We start from the raw sequence: 14,657 nt of genomic DNA on the forward strand, positions 1-14,657 counted from the left end.
TTAGCCCACAGTCTCACAGGTAGCAGGTGCTGAAGAGGACCTGTTGATTGGGGGAGGGGGCATGATAGTTTCCAGTCACCGTAGGCATGGAAGCTTTGCAGAGGGGTTCCGCGGGACGTGGAGGGGCGGGGCTCAGGCCAGCAGCCCTCCCGCTCCGGCCCTGGCCTGGAGGCGCTCGCCAGAAGAGGTTGGGGGGCGGGGAGGCGGAGGGGGGAGTAACTGTCAAATCTTCCCGCTTGGCGCCATTATTTAAATGGTACGTGCCCGTCTCGCAGCTGTACGTGCCCGGGGCGGGGCTGCGAGCGCCGGGAGCGGGGCGGAGGCCGGGGGCGGGCCCGGGAGGTGGAGGGGCGAGAGGGGACGGGTCAGGGCGGGGCCAGGCTGGTTAGAGGGGCGGGTCTAGCGGCGGCCCCCGGCGAGGTTCACTGCGCTTGCGCTGACAGACGCAAGATGGCGGACAGTGCGGAACTAAAGGTAAAGCGCAGCTCGAATTCACTTCTAATATTCGGCCGCGGAGACGGCGCCGCTGGTGCCTAGGGGGGGGATGGGTCCGACCCTGGGGGGCCGCTCGGGCTTGACTCCAGCCGGGCCTGGAGTTGTAGGGAGGAGCGGAGCGCCGGGCCCCAACTGAGGGGGCCGGCAGCGGCGGGCCGCGGGCCCCGGGTGCCTCGGGGGCGCTGACGGGTCGTCCCCGGCGTGTTATTGTTGTGGGCGCCTCTGGCGGGGGTGGCGGGGGACGAGCTCGGGAGTCGGGAGGTGGGGGCCGCGGCTGCCGCTGGGGCTCGGCTTCCTCACCTTCCAGCAGCCTCCCCCGCCCCCCATGAGGAGCGGGGGCTGGGGCAGGGTGTTCGTGTAGGGGGGATTGGAAAGCTCCCCGCTGCTGCTTCCTCTTCCTCCTCTGCAGTCCCGGGCTCCTGTCAGGCGCTTCGCCCCAGACCCCCGGGAACTTGGCTCCGGCCGCCCCGCCCCTCCGCGGCTCCCTGCTGCCCCCGCCCCGGACTCGGTGCTCCCCGCTGCCCTCCTGTCAGCAGGCGCCCGGGGTGCCCCGCTCGTGGCAGCGCAGTCCTGGGGCGATGGGCTGGGGACGTGGGGGAGAAGCTCCGGTAAAGTTTAGTGAGCCCCCCGGTCGGCGTTGGGGTTCAACTGAGGGGTAGCGGGGGAGTCTGTCTGGGCGGGACGTTACTCTTTCTCCCTGATTCCGGGCAACCGGTGGGGAGAAACCCCCTCGAAGGGTGTGTGTTGGGAAGCAGCGGTGGGTATTGGGAAGCAGCGACCTCTCCCTTCTTTGCCTTCGCTTCTGTGGGTGGTGTGGAGGGTGAGAGGAGCCTTTGGGGGTCTCCGTACACACCATGATGGCGATGCTATAGCTGATGGAGGTGAATGGTTCGTGTTTATATCCCCCGGTTGCCTTTTGTTTGTAGGGACATCTTGCTGGCCATGTTGATTTGAACGAGATTCTCCCCTCTTCCTACTTCAACCCCCAATAAATAGAACGTTCCTCCGCTCCTCTCAACTGTACCAATTACTCACGCCTCGCGAAATTGGATAAAAGGGTGCCCCCTTTTCCCCCGCTTTTTCTCCACCCCAGTCTTCTTTACCTGATGATGGCTTCTTTACCGAAGCAGATATACCACTACACAAGCCGTTGGGGGAGGGGGGTGGAACCCTTATGATTGGATTGTGACAAATGGGGCTCCGCTTGAATAATTTTGGTTTAGTAGCAGGCAGTTTTTAACTAACGCGTATTATTTGGAGGCTCTGAACGCGATATTCCCTTCTCTGAGGCTTCCTGTGTGTGAACCGAGCAGCTGGTTATATCCTGACCCAGAGAACTGACATCTCTGTCAGAGTGGAGATGGGGATATACAGTTGTAGATCTTTGGGGGGAGAATCCTTTTTTTTTTTTTTTTTATAAAATTATTAAAAAAAAAAATCTCTCCGTTATAATGAAACGACAACTTCTAGGATAACCAAACCAGAGATTTGCTTCTGTTGAGTTTTTCTGTGGAAACCTTCGCTGAAAGATTTTTTTTCAATAATTTTGCATGTTAACATCCCCAAATTTGTGTATTAAACCGCTGGCTTTGATTGTCATTCTTTTTGAATTTACTTCTAATCACTAATTTATTTAAGGGAGAGCAGATTTATTTAGAACGGTTGGTTTCGTTCTTCCCTAGTTTCAAACTATTGACTGACATGAAAAGCCTTAGGAATTTGAATATTTGGAGATAATTAACTTGAAATAAAAAAGCACCTAACTTGAGCATACATGTTTTCTGTAGTTTCACTCTTAAAATGTAGTCACTATGTTGCTGTGATCTTCGCCTTCTAATATTTGTTAGGAATCCCTTTGAATGATAGCTATTCAGTTCTGTTATACGTGGACCACAGAGTAAAGCTGAAAAGCTTGTGCTGGTTATATTGTCACTCTTGATCCTGTCCAAAGAAACTGGTATGGAAAGCACATGCTGAGAGATTTCCTCCTTTGTTCTTTCTCATTTTAAGAAAGTGCCTTTGGGGATAGATCAGATCCCTGGTGTGAATCTTGTTAGGTAAAGTTTCTCTTTACAAAAATGAGCCCGTATCAGATAAATGCTAAACACTTGGGGGAAACATTAATTTTCTAAAATTGATCCTTTCCCTCCCGCTCCTCAAATACTTGAGTTTTTTCAGAGGAGTTGTTTTCTACTTGTATGTTCCTATTGTACCATTTTTTTCAATTATAATAACTGTTTTGACATACTGGTCTGTCATTGTGTGCACCCAGTACTTGGAGGAACTGTGATAAATTGCTTAGCTGGTGATAGCTATGTAAAATTTTGTTAATACTTGGTTGTGGTTAGAATTGCTGTTCCTCTTTTTTTTCTTTTTTTGGAGGGGGGGATGATGATCTCAGGAACACCTCCCATAGTCATTTGAGAATGTTTATATATATAATCTGTGCAATAAGCTTTTGGAAATTATATTTTTTAGAGCTTTTGTTTCTTTAGGTAAATAGCATTTGTTCCTAATAAAGTAGGAAAAGTCAGAGTAAAAATTAAGAAAAGCCCAGGTTTAGGGAGTTTTAGGTGAAAATACAGTACTTCCCAGTGGATTTCCAACTTTAAGTAGACAGAGTGGCTTTTTTGTTACTTTAATTGATGACCCACATTTCATATTGCTGTGAATTGGATTCATAATTATTTTCTTCGAGGCCCATTTTAGTGAGTCCTTTTACATCTATAACAAATTTGCAAAGATCAGTTGGGAAAAAATGGATAGATCTGTATCCTGTCAGAATAGTGCAGTCTGCAAGACTTAAAGATATTGCCAATAAAAATTAGATTCTGAGTCATGCATATCAAAGTGAGTTCCCTGTGCATATTTGTCTATGAAAGATTTAATTTTTCTTTAGAGGAATGCCCATAAATGACATTTCTAAGAATATAGAGGGTGAACATTTTATTACCTTTAGGAACTTAAAAGCAGGAAGGTGTGATGGTCAGGTGATCTTAGTTAATATCTGACAGCTTAATGTAATTCCTTTTAAAGTATTTTTGAAAATAAATTACAAATGTTTTTGACATTAAAGCACAAATCAAGCTATATTGCCATTTTAATTCACGGGAAGAACAGTGGAAGGAAGAAGTTCACCACCATTTTAGTGGAGTAAATAAATGAAATTAAGTGGGAAGAGAAGCCATACTTGTAAAAACATTCTTTTAAAAATGTCCTTAAGAGTGTCAGTAAATTCTGTTGTCATTTTGCCTCTTTATTTTCAAGAATTAGACAGTTAATTTTGATAGTTGTGGTTTAACCTGTCTGCTTTTATTTCTGATAGAAGCAAGTAAGTCCGACAGTTTATTCATGGATTTGATTTGAATCTCTAACTTGCTTTTGTCAAGTGCCACATTTAGTTGGCTTTTGTTTTAAGTCACCACATTTATGAACAGTATTTAAAAACATTTTAGAAAACACTTTAGTTTTCAATTGCTTTGAAATACTGCTTTTTCCTGACCATTTTCTTATGGGTGATTGTACTGTCTTTATCTTTCTTCAAAGAGTCTCTTGTAATCCCTGTTGATTGCAGTAGTGCTTAGTGGTGAGTCCATGGCTGATTAACCTTGGGTTTCTCCTGGTGAACTCCATCAACATGCTGCTGCTCCAGGGTCTGGCTGAGGCTTTTGAGTTCAGTGTAATTTGTCCCTTTTCTTGCTGGTAACTAAGGATAAGAAAATAAAATGGCTCATGGCTGTACTGGGAACTGGGAAGAAGTATTGACGTTTCTGAAAAACTGGTTACTTACAATGAGATGTAGCCTTAAAAAAACAAAACCCCTGGTTCATTCATCACATCATAGAATTGATTGTCCTGCTTTCTGAAGTGTTCTGCTCTCACACTTCGGTTTTGTTTGATTGCTTTTTATATTTGAATAATACATAGTACTTTGTAGTTAGTAAGCATCACATTATCTCATTTTATTTCCCTAACAATTCTTTTAAGGTCGGAAAGACAGGTAAATATCTATCTCCCTTTAATAGGTAAAGTGAGCCCAAAAAGCCTAAGTGACTAGCCCAAGGTCATACAAATAAAAGTGGCAGGGACTTAAACCTAGGTCTTGTGATTTCAAAACCCTGTACAATAGGCTGCCTTAAAGGTGCCCTGTCAGTCCTGGAGCCCTCTAGGGTGCCTTACAAAGAATTCTAATTATGTTGTTGCTAATACTTTCTCTTTTACTCTATGCCAGGGTATTTTTGGATGTTCCTTGTGCTTTTTGTAAGGAAGGTTTTGGAATTTGTTAGTTGGTATGATAGATAGGAATCCTTGAGGATTCCTTTTGCTTGGGAAAATTTCAGATAATACTGAAAAGAAATAGAAAAATAAATGTGTATTAATCCTAGCGTTCAGAAGCATGGTTAATATCGGGTCAACTATCCATTTAGACTTTATCTCCATAAGCATGTATGTATATTTGTTCATCACACAAAATCTCCCTGTTCTTCATGTGTCATCTGCTACTTTCAGACCAACTTCCCGTGTTAGTAAATATAAGTGTGGGTGTCTGTGATCACTTAAAAGGTAGCATTGTATATTGCACAATTAAATAATGCCCCCCCTTTTTTTTTGCCATTTTAAGCAGTGTTCTGACAACATATATACAAGTTTTCAAATAGTTTATTTTATTTATTTACATATGCATGCATACAAGAGCTGGGGTGTAGGCCAGAGGTGTGGGTAGGCGGAGGGGGGGTTGTGGAGAGAGGATTCACCAGAGACAGAGGAGGGAGCAGAACAGGCGTATTGGGATGCTCAGGGTAGCAGTGGGTGGTCTGCTGCACCATGTGGGTAACTCTCTGGCTGGGGATCGAACTCATGTTGCAGTGGCTGCGGATAGCTTCATAGTGCTGAGACTTATCCCCTCGCGCCACCAGGGAGGCCCATATTGTTTATTTTAACTAAATTTGTTGATATGACAGACCTTTATGTGTGCTTTAGGGAGCAAGGCAAAGGGTATTTTGATAGATGGAGTGTTGTGAGCAGATTAAGTAATTCTTGATCATTGTCCCTTTATTGTTTGCTTCTATAAACCTCACATAAGATTATTAAATGATGACAGAGATAGGTTTTATATAATGTAAGCAAACATTACAGAATCAGAACATTTGTGTATAACTTATTTTGAGTATATTTGATTTTGGATATTATATCACAGCAAGTTTATGTGCCTTATTTAGATGCTCATCTGTTTTTAACTGGCATTTAAAACAAGTTAATGCTGATTATTAATACAGAGAAAGTGGGAATGAGAATTTGCCATTCTCATATTTTTCAATCTCAAAGCAAAGTATTGCTTTAGTATTAGATGGTAGGTAACTTTGTTTCAAGGAGGCAGTTATAGAAATATAGAAATATTTCGGCTTTGGAAATATTTTAAGAAAGAATCCTTATGAGTTAAATCAATTAATAAATGTATATGTGAATTAAGAATATAGTTTGTGAATACCTGAAAAGTAATGTCCTGTAGAAGGAATAACTTGATGAAATTAAGGATGTGAAATTGTTTATAATCAAAATTTGATGTATTAAATTTGGTCTTCACCTAAACTTGCCTTTATATATCAAATCGTATCATTAGTATTTTTTTTAATAGGTGATACAGAAAGTTAAAGTACTTAGTTGTCCTTTGCTATCAATTTTAGAAGTAGTGCTAATTGCCAAGTTTTGCTGTTCTTACTAATCAGAGGTTTGGGACTATACTTTCCCATCTATGTTAAAAATTATGGAACTTTTTGATTCCTTCTATTCTTGGTTTCAATGGTATCTCATGAAAAGATAACTCTCCAGGCCCCTCCTCCCCTCAGAATTTTCTGTTTAAGTCTTTATTCTTTGCCATGAACTTCCAAAATTTATCAAAATGTAAAAACTACCTTTTTTCCTTTTCTGCCCCATGAGATCTAACACAGCAAACACAAATCCTTTGAACATTAACTAGTAACTGAAATATCAGTAACTCTCATAGGACTGTTGCAAGTATACTCTTTTTTTAAAACTTCGTCTCTTTCTTACCTCTCCTGCTACTCTTCTCATTTCCCCTCATGTGTTTTCCAGGTTAATTTCCCCAAAACACTCTCTTCATCATTTTGCTCCAGTCGCTTTCCATCCAAAACAGGATAGTCTTAGCTCTCAGTTTGATGCTCAAGATTTTCTGTAGTCTGATCCCCGTCCACTTTGTGTGTGTGTGTCTCTTCATCTATAGGGCAACTTAACTCACTGCCAGAGTTGTAAGTTTGCCTCTTTTTGTTGACTTATGTTCTGCTTTGTTCACTGTTCTACTCTCTCTCATCCCTACCCTGCTGACAAAGTCGGCGTTTAAGATGTTTGTGGAATGAACAAGTTATACGCAAGTTATGTTCCTCTTTTAGTGAGGAACCTGACGCTTAAGCCTGTGTGACAGTCCACATTGTAGATGTTCTCAGTTAAGGTCAGATCTTCATACTGTTTTTCATGGCTCTGCCTTAGATGAACTTGAATAACATTAAATCCAGAATAATTTAGAAAAATCTTTTAGGTTTACCATTTACATTTCTTTAAGTTGTACAGATTATAGGTCAGTATATTTCTCATTGAAATAGCAGTAAATAGAGCGAAAATTTAAAGGCCCTTATCGTCTCACCATCCCCCCATTCCTGCAAACCTCTTTTTTGGGGATATGAGCATAACATCCTTATTGAACTATAATTCATGTATCATACAGTTCATTCGCTTTAAGTGTTCAATTAAAGTGTTTTTAATGTATTCGCAAAGGTGTACAGCTATCACCACTCAATATTTTTCTTAGGTCAAAAAGAAATTCTGTACCTTCAGTTATCACCCTCATTCTCCATAACTCATCTCACCCTCAAATTTGCCTATTTTCAACATTTCATAGGAATCATATAATATGTAGCCTTTTGTTTGTTTGAACTATTCCTTTTTCTTTGCAGGGGCCTATAAATACCTATGTCTGTATAATATTTCTAAATTATTTTATGTGTAAATGTCTAGATCCACAACAAGCTGGACACATAGCTAGATCTACAACAAACTGGACACCTAAGTATTTATTAAATAAATGTACATGTATATAAATATATTTTCTAAAAGCATTTATGGTATCATACTATACAAAATATCCTTTGACCTGCTTTTTTCATGTAATAATATATATGGAAGCTCTTTCCATGACATCTCCACAATTGAGATGGCTTCATTCTTTTTAGTAGTCAAAATATATATTTGGTTATAAAGATTTACTTCTTGAACTTATTAATTTGTATTTCTATACGCTCTTAACTTGTCCTGATGGTTTTGTTATACTGTTGCTTTTTACAAGTTGCCACATATAATGTAACCTCTGTATTATTAATATTGGACTTTCACTTAAAAGTAGGAGTGAAGGGCCTCCCCGGTGGCGCAGCGGTTGAGCGCTGGGCTGCGAAGCTGCGCACAGCCTCTGCAGCGCCGGTTCAATCCCCGGCTGCTCCCCGGCCACTGGAGGAGGGTCCCACATGGCGCGCAGACCTCTCCTGCCGCCCGCTGCTCCCCTCAGCAGTGTACTTCGGTCCTTCTGCCTGTTCTGCTCCCCGCTCTGGCTCTGGTGAATTCTCTCACCCTCCGGCGCTTCTGACTGTACCCAGTGCTTGTATAAATAAACAAATAAATAAATAAATAAAATAAATCTTTAAAAAAAAAAAAAGTAGGAGTGAAAATTGTAACAGGTAAGGGTTGTTTGCTTGGGGAAAAATAAAATGTGGGCTCTTTATGGGGTTCTGGCAGTGAGCAGCCAAAGCAATTCATTTTGTATTTGGGTTTCTGAATGTGAGCAAGCCTGTTTTTAGCTTCATGGCATAGTGCTTAAAATAGAATTTAACTTGCTATCTTGTACTTTATGGTGAATTTTAAGGCTTTTTCGTATAGTCATGTAGGTCTTATCTTAAAAAAAGATCTGAAAGATTGCAGGATAAATCTTTTTTCTCTGTTAAAACCATCATTCTGGTCAATGGGCATCTATAAATTATCCAAGAAAGAGACTGTAGAGGCTCTAATTTCACAGCCTCAGAGCAGAGCTTCTGGTAGATACTTGGTAATTATTCGTTATTGATTCATGAAGTATCTTATCACATTCTGTCATTCACTATATGTTTGAGTTCTGTTTGTGAGATACTAGGCTATGAGTGGTTTGAGTATATCACCATGTATATGTCTATTTATTTTAAAGACTCCTGTTATAATGGTCTGGTGTTTCTCCAGACTCTGCCTAGGGTCAAAACTTTTTCCTCAGGTCAAAGCTATTTTTCTAATAATAGTGAGACATTATTTGTGTATTAAGAATTCAAAATCAATGGTGGGTAAAATTGCTGATACCATAGCACAAATTAGGGCGGTGGCACTAAAGTGTACTAGGATATTACTATACACTTGGAATTTAAAAATAAATGCCAGTTACACTTAATGTCTTTGATGAAGCAATAAAAACTATTAGTTTATTGTGTCTCAGTCCTTGAGTACATATTAAAATATACTTTATGTGATGAAATGGAAAGTACCCATAAAGCACTTTTACTGAATACCAATAGTTAAGGAAAAGAACTTGTGTAGGTGTCTGAGTTTCATGCTGAACTAGCTTTTTAATGAAATACCATTTTTACTTGAAGGAATGACTTACATGGTATGGTTATATAGTGTTTGATATTCAGCAGACATTTTCTCAGAACAAAGTAAACCTATCACTGCAAGAAAACCAACTCACTGTATTTGTTGCCAAAGATAAAATTCAAGCTTTCAAGTGAAAATAGAATTTTGGAATGCCACTGAGAACTTGACAGCTTCCCAATTTTGACTTCTTTTTTTATATATAACATCAGTGGTGGTATTAATGAATATGATATGTTGAACATTACATAGTGATAAGTGTCCACATTTGAAAGAGCTGTGTAAACCAGTGAGCCAATATTTTCTAACCAATGTATAGATTTAAAAACATCATGCATGGGTAAAAAATCATTGGAAATGAAAGACCACTGGAGTTCCGTATATCAGAATAAGAAGTGTTCATTGATAAGGCTTCAGACATATTGCAGCAGCCTTTAAGAAACTGCTGCTTGTTGGCCTAGTATCCAAAACCTACAAAGAACTCATACAACTCAACAATAAGAAAAAAAAAAAACCCAATCAAGAGATAAATAGAAGAGATAGATACTTCTCCAGAGAAGACATACAGATGGCCAATAGGCACATAAAAAGTACTCATCACCACATCTCAGGAAATGCAAATCAAAACCACAATGAGATACCACCTCACACCTGTGAGAATGGCCTATATCAATAACACCAGAAACAACAAATGTGGAGAAAAAGGAACCTTCATATGTTGTTGTGAGAATGTAGACTGGTTCTGCTTCTATAGCAGTTTCTCAAAACATTAAAAATAGACCTACAGTATGATCCAGCAATCTTTCTCCTATGTATCTACCCCAAAGTAACAAAAACACTAATTTGAAAGGAGCTCTGCATCTCAGTCTTCATAGCATCACTCTTTACAGTAGCCAAGCTATGGAAACAACTTAAGTGCCCAACAACAATGCGCAAGGGGTTAAGCATAGCACTATGAAGCTATCCGCAGCCTCTGCAGCATGAGTTCTATCCCAGGCCAGGGAGCTAACCCCCATGGCACAGCAGACCTCTCCTGTCTTGCCTGCTGTTCCCCTCAGCAGTGTATTTCAGTCAGTCTGCCCGTTCTTCTCCCCACTCTGGCTTGGCTCTGGTGAATCCTCTCACCCTCCGCAGCTCTGGCCTGTACGCTAGTTCTTGTATGCATAAATAAATAAATCTTTAAAAAAAAAAACAAATGAGTGGATAAAAACAAATGAGTGGATAAAGGAGAAGGAATATTACTCAGCTATTAAAGGGAAAAAAAAAGATGAAATCTTGCCATTTGTGAAATGGGTGGAACTGAAGGGGATTATACTAAGTGAAATAAGTCAGAAAGACAAATACTAGATGAGTTCACTCATGTGGGATATAAAAAACAAAGCTAAGGAGCAGACAAAACTAACTCAAAACAAACCCTAGAAATCTGACTGTAGAACTGAGGCTTGGGGTTGGGAACAAAGTGTGTTGAGGACTTCATGGACTGTGGTTGTCCATGAAAATGATTGTTGATCCTTTGGTGGTGGGCATGGTGTGTTAACATCTCTGTAAAGGTGTGAACCTGTACCCTTAAAACAATAGTGTTGTAAGTCAGTATCAGTAAACACACACACATATCAGTAAACTGCCACTTGTTGAGTTTTGGTGAAGAATCAAAGAGTATCTGAAAAAGCTATTGAAATACTTCATCTTTTTTCAACTATTTATCTTTGTGAGGCTGGATTTTCTTCATATATTTCAGTGGAAACATCCAAATTCAGCAGATTCAAAGTGGAAGTGATATGAGAAATCAGGTTGTCCTTAATTAAGCCAGACATTGCAGAGATTTGCAGAAATGTTAGATAATACAGTCTTTCTAATGTTTCTTGATTTGGAATATAGTTTTTTAATATGTGATTTATGTTCTGAATTCATATGAAAGTCTTCCTTAAACCTCATAGTTTGTTCTCTAATACAGTAAATAGAGAGAGACTAAATCAATAATTTTTTTCTTGGGGGGGGGGGATTGGTGGGGATGTCCGCCATTTTTAAGAGTATAAAAGATTCCAGAGAGCCAAAACTTTGAGAGCCTCGGCACTCTTTTCTGTAAGTCACAGTCCAGAAGTCTATACTTAAAAATAGGAACATCCCCTTTCACTTTCTCACCCACATTTTTTTATAATTTAAAAGAAAAAATAGTTTGCATAGAGATAATAGTGATCTATATACAAGTTTGCTAAGCAGAAACTGCTTGTGTCTTGCTTATCAGTTGTAAAAATGCTAAAATGTCAATGACTTCCATTGTGCTGATCTGAACATGGTCTAAGTACCTCAAATCAGTTATTGTGAGGGAATTGTATATTTTCTCAACTCTTGGCTTCTTTTTTCTGTAGTAGGTTAATGAAGATCCACACAGATGTCCTCTAACCTAAACTTAGTCAGTCTTCTTTTAGCAGAACCTATTAGCTTTTACCAAATATCTAAGATGATTGATTTATGTTCAACCTATTTTGTTTTATTCCTTTCCCTCTTGTGGTATTAAAGTGGGACCTAGAGTTTATAGAAACTAGAGATTATAAAACTCTTGAGTGTTTTCAATTTCTTCCTTTCTTTAGAGTTGTATTTAAAAACCTATTCTTTAAGTGTGTCAAAATGAGTGTCAGGTGTCAAAGTAAGACTGGAAAAGGAAGATTTTTGTCACAAAAAATTATTCTAGTGTGTGATTTCAAAATAAAATAGCATCTTAAAGGTGAAAGATCTTATTGAAAATTTCATGGTATTTTGTGTCAAATTGAATCATAATTGGGGAAATAAACATGAATTTTCGACTTCCCATTAGTTTTCAATCCTGAGTTTAGATATTAATCCCAGAAATAATTCAAACTAATGGGAAAGAGAAACTTGAAATTAATAATCTTTAATTCCAGGCTAATTTTTATTAAACATTTTTTAAATTTATTTATGCATGCAAAAACTAAGGAGTAGGCCAAAGGGGTGGGGGCCAGGGTAGAGGGGTGTGAAGATTTACTAGAGACAGAGTGGGGAGCAGAACAGGCAGATCTACTGAAATACACCGCTTAGGGGAGCTGGGGTGAGACAGGAGAGGTCTACTGTGCCATCTGTGGATTAACTCCGTGGCAGGGATCCAGCTTGGGCTCTAGCGTTGACAGGGATCCAGCTTGGGCTCCAGCGTTGATACAGCGCTGAGTGTTAACCCCCTAGACCACCAGGAAGGCCCTTCCAGGTAAATTTTTAAAAGTTACTTACTGGTTTCTGTAGTGACTATTTTAAGTTTTTCCAAGTGGCCACTCTGCTGTGGGCTATAGAAAAGATATTAGATAATACTCATAATTAGTGGTGGCATTTGTACATACACAAAATGCTGTAACTTTTGAATAGTTGTTCTGTTGAGTAGATTAAATTTTGCTATTTTTAGATTGGTTGAATATTACTTAGAACATACTTTCTTTTAGATAAACATTTCATATTTGAGTTTGTTTTCTGGAATCTGCTGGTCTTAATAGGTGATTCTATTGAGCATGGAAGATGATACTGAACATTTTGTTTTGGAAACAAATTTCAGTTTTATTTGTAGTTTTAGTAAAAGTGGCTCATTTTTTGTTGTTCATACTTTTGGCATTCTAACTGTTTATTTGAAAGAATGGGGGCTGAGGGTGATATGTGTTTAGGATGGTGGTGGTGGTGAGGATGAGGATGCTTTGAATGCTGTTGGAATTTGAAGGATTTGCACTCCATTGAAGATAATTTTATAAATATTGTTAGTCAAGGAAAGTACAAGTAGCACAAGTGAAGTACAAGTAGCAAAACTTAAAGCTAGAGCAATTAGCTAAGACAGACTTTATTAATAATTAACTATGGATTTAGGGTACCTGAAGAGGTAAATAGCATCATTTGAAAACAAAAAATTATTTAGATTTAAATTACTTGATCTTTTAATATTTTCACCTTTACAGCCTCAGATAACTAATTAAAAACATGGTGTTGAATTTAGCTTGCTTTGCTTCCTAACAGTTAAGACTTTTCATTTACTTATTCAGTAAGTACTTGACAGCATAGTATGTGCTGTTACTGTGCCAGTTGTCATTATACAAAGATAATTAAAACATAATTTCTGATGGAAAGGAATTCAGTCTGGTGGAGAGAGGAACACATTATCTTGGTCATGATTATTTAAGACCAGTAACAGCCACATGTCATTGAGCTGTACTTTTTACTTAACTTTGAATTCTGTATTATTATTACATTTAAAGAATTAACAGTTTCTCCTCAGCTTTCATATATGAATGCTTTAGATTGATTTAAAAAAGTATAATTTATTCTTTTGAAAAAGTTACATAAAGTCTTCTGAGATTCCTGTTTCCCCTCCAGTTCCACATCCCTCACCCACCCTCCTTCCTGTCCCATGGTTTTAAAAAAGTATCAGTTCCTTTTTTTCTTTTGGCTGTTTTGACAAGTTAAGTACCAAAATTTATTAGGAGCAAATAGTTTAAACAAAGTTATTGAGCTTTAATAATGACCTTACTCAAAGTTACCTTACTGTTAAATCTTTGACAAATCTTAGCTTTTCAAGCATCTGTACAGCAAAAGAAAAATTAACCGAAACAAAGAGATACCCGACTGATTGGGAAAAAATCTTTGCACTCCATACAACTGATAAGGGACTGATCACAAAGATATACAAAGAACTCACAAGACTCAACAAGAACAAAGTTAACAATCCAGTCAAGAAATGGGCAGAAGAGCTTAAAAGACACTTCTCCAAAGAGGAAATGCAAATAGCCAACAGGCATATGAAAAAATGTTCAGCATCTCTTATAATCAGGGACATGCAAATCAAAACCACAATGAGATACCACCTTACACCAGTGAGAAAGGCACATATAAAAAATAATAGCAACGACAAATGTTGGCGAGGATGTAGTGAAAAAGGAACTCTCCTGTACTGCTGGTGGGAGTGCAAACTGGTCCAATCACTATGGAAAGCTGTGTGGAGGTTTCTTAGTCTATTAAAAACGGAGCTACCATATGACCCAACAATTATACTCCTAGGGATCTACCCAAAGGGCACAAAAACATCGATTAAAAAGAATACCTGTACCCCTATGTTTATTACAGCACTATTTACAATAGGTAAAACCTGGAAACAACTCAAATGCCCAAAAATAGATGACTGGCTCAAGAAGATGTGGTATATATGCACAATGGAATACTATTCAGCAATCAAAAAAGATAAACTCATGCCATTTGCAGCAACATAGTTGGAGCTACAAGGAATTATGCTCAGTGAAATAAGTCAGAAGGAAAAAGAAAATATCAGTTTCACTTATAGGAGGAATATAGAGGAACCAAATAAGACATCAGGGAAAAAAATAATAACTACAAAACAAAACAAAAACAGACAGACAGTTATAAACCAGAGACATCCTGCAGGGGAGGAGGAGGGAGAGGGATCAGAGGGAGGAAGGAAAGAGAATAGGGGACTGTGGTGA

General features: G+C 39.1%; 1 protein-coding gene across 3 annotated transcripts in view; it reads left to right on the top strand.

Moving 5' to 3' along the window:
* Positions 1-232: 232 nt before the first annotated feature.
* Positions 233-14,657, top strand: part of PIAS1 (protein inhibitor of activated STAT 1) — a 112,869-nt gene continuing 98,444 nt past the window's right edge. The window contains exon 1 of one of the 3 annotated variants that reach the window (XM_054688323.1): positions 233-256. In XM_054688323.1, coding sequence (XP_054544298.1) covers positions 254-256 — 3 coding nt within the window. In that variant the 5' untranslated portion in view covers positions 233-253. Of the gene's footprint in view, positions 257-362; positions 475-14,657 lie in introns of those variants that run through there. The other 2 variants (XM_037502790.2, XM_054688317.1) reach the window with 2 other exon arrangements.

This window comes from Talpa occidentalis, unplaced genomic scaffold, assembly GCF_014898055.3.
Source record: "Talpa occidentalis isolate TD23 unplaced genomic scaffold, MPIMG_talOcc4v2.1 talOcc4.11, whole genome shotgun sequence".
NCBI classification, from domain to species: Eukaryota; Metazoa; Chordata; class Mammalia; order Eulipotyphla; family Talpidae; genus Talpa; species Talpa occidentalis.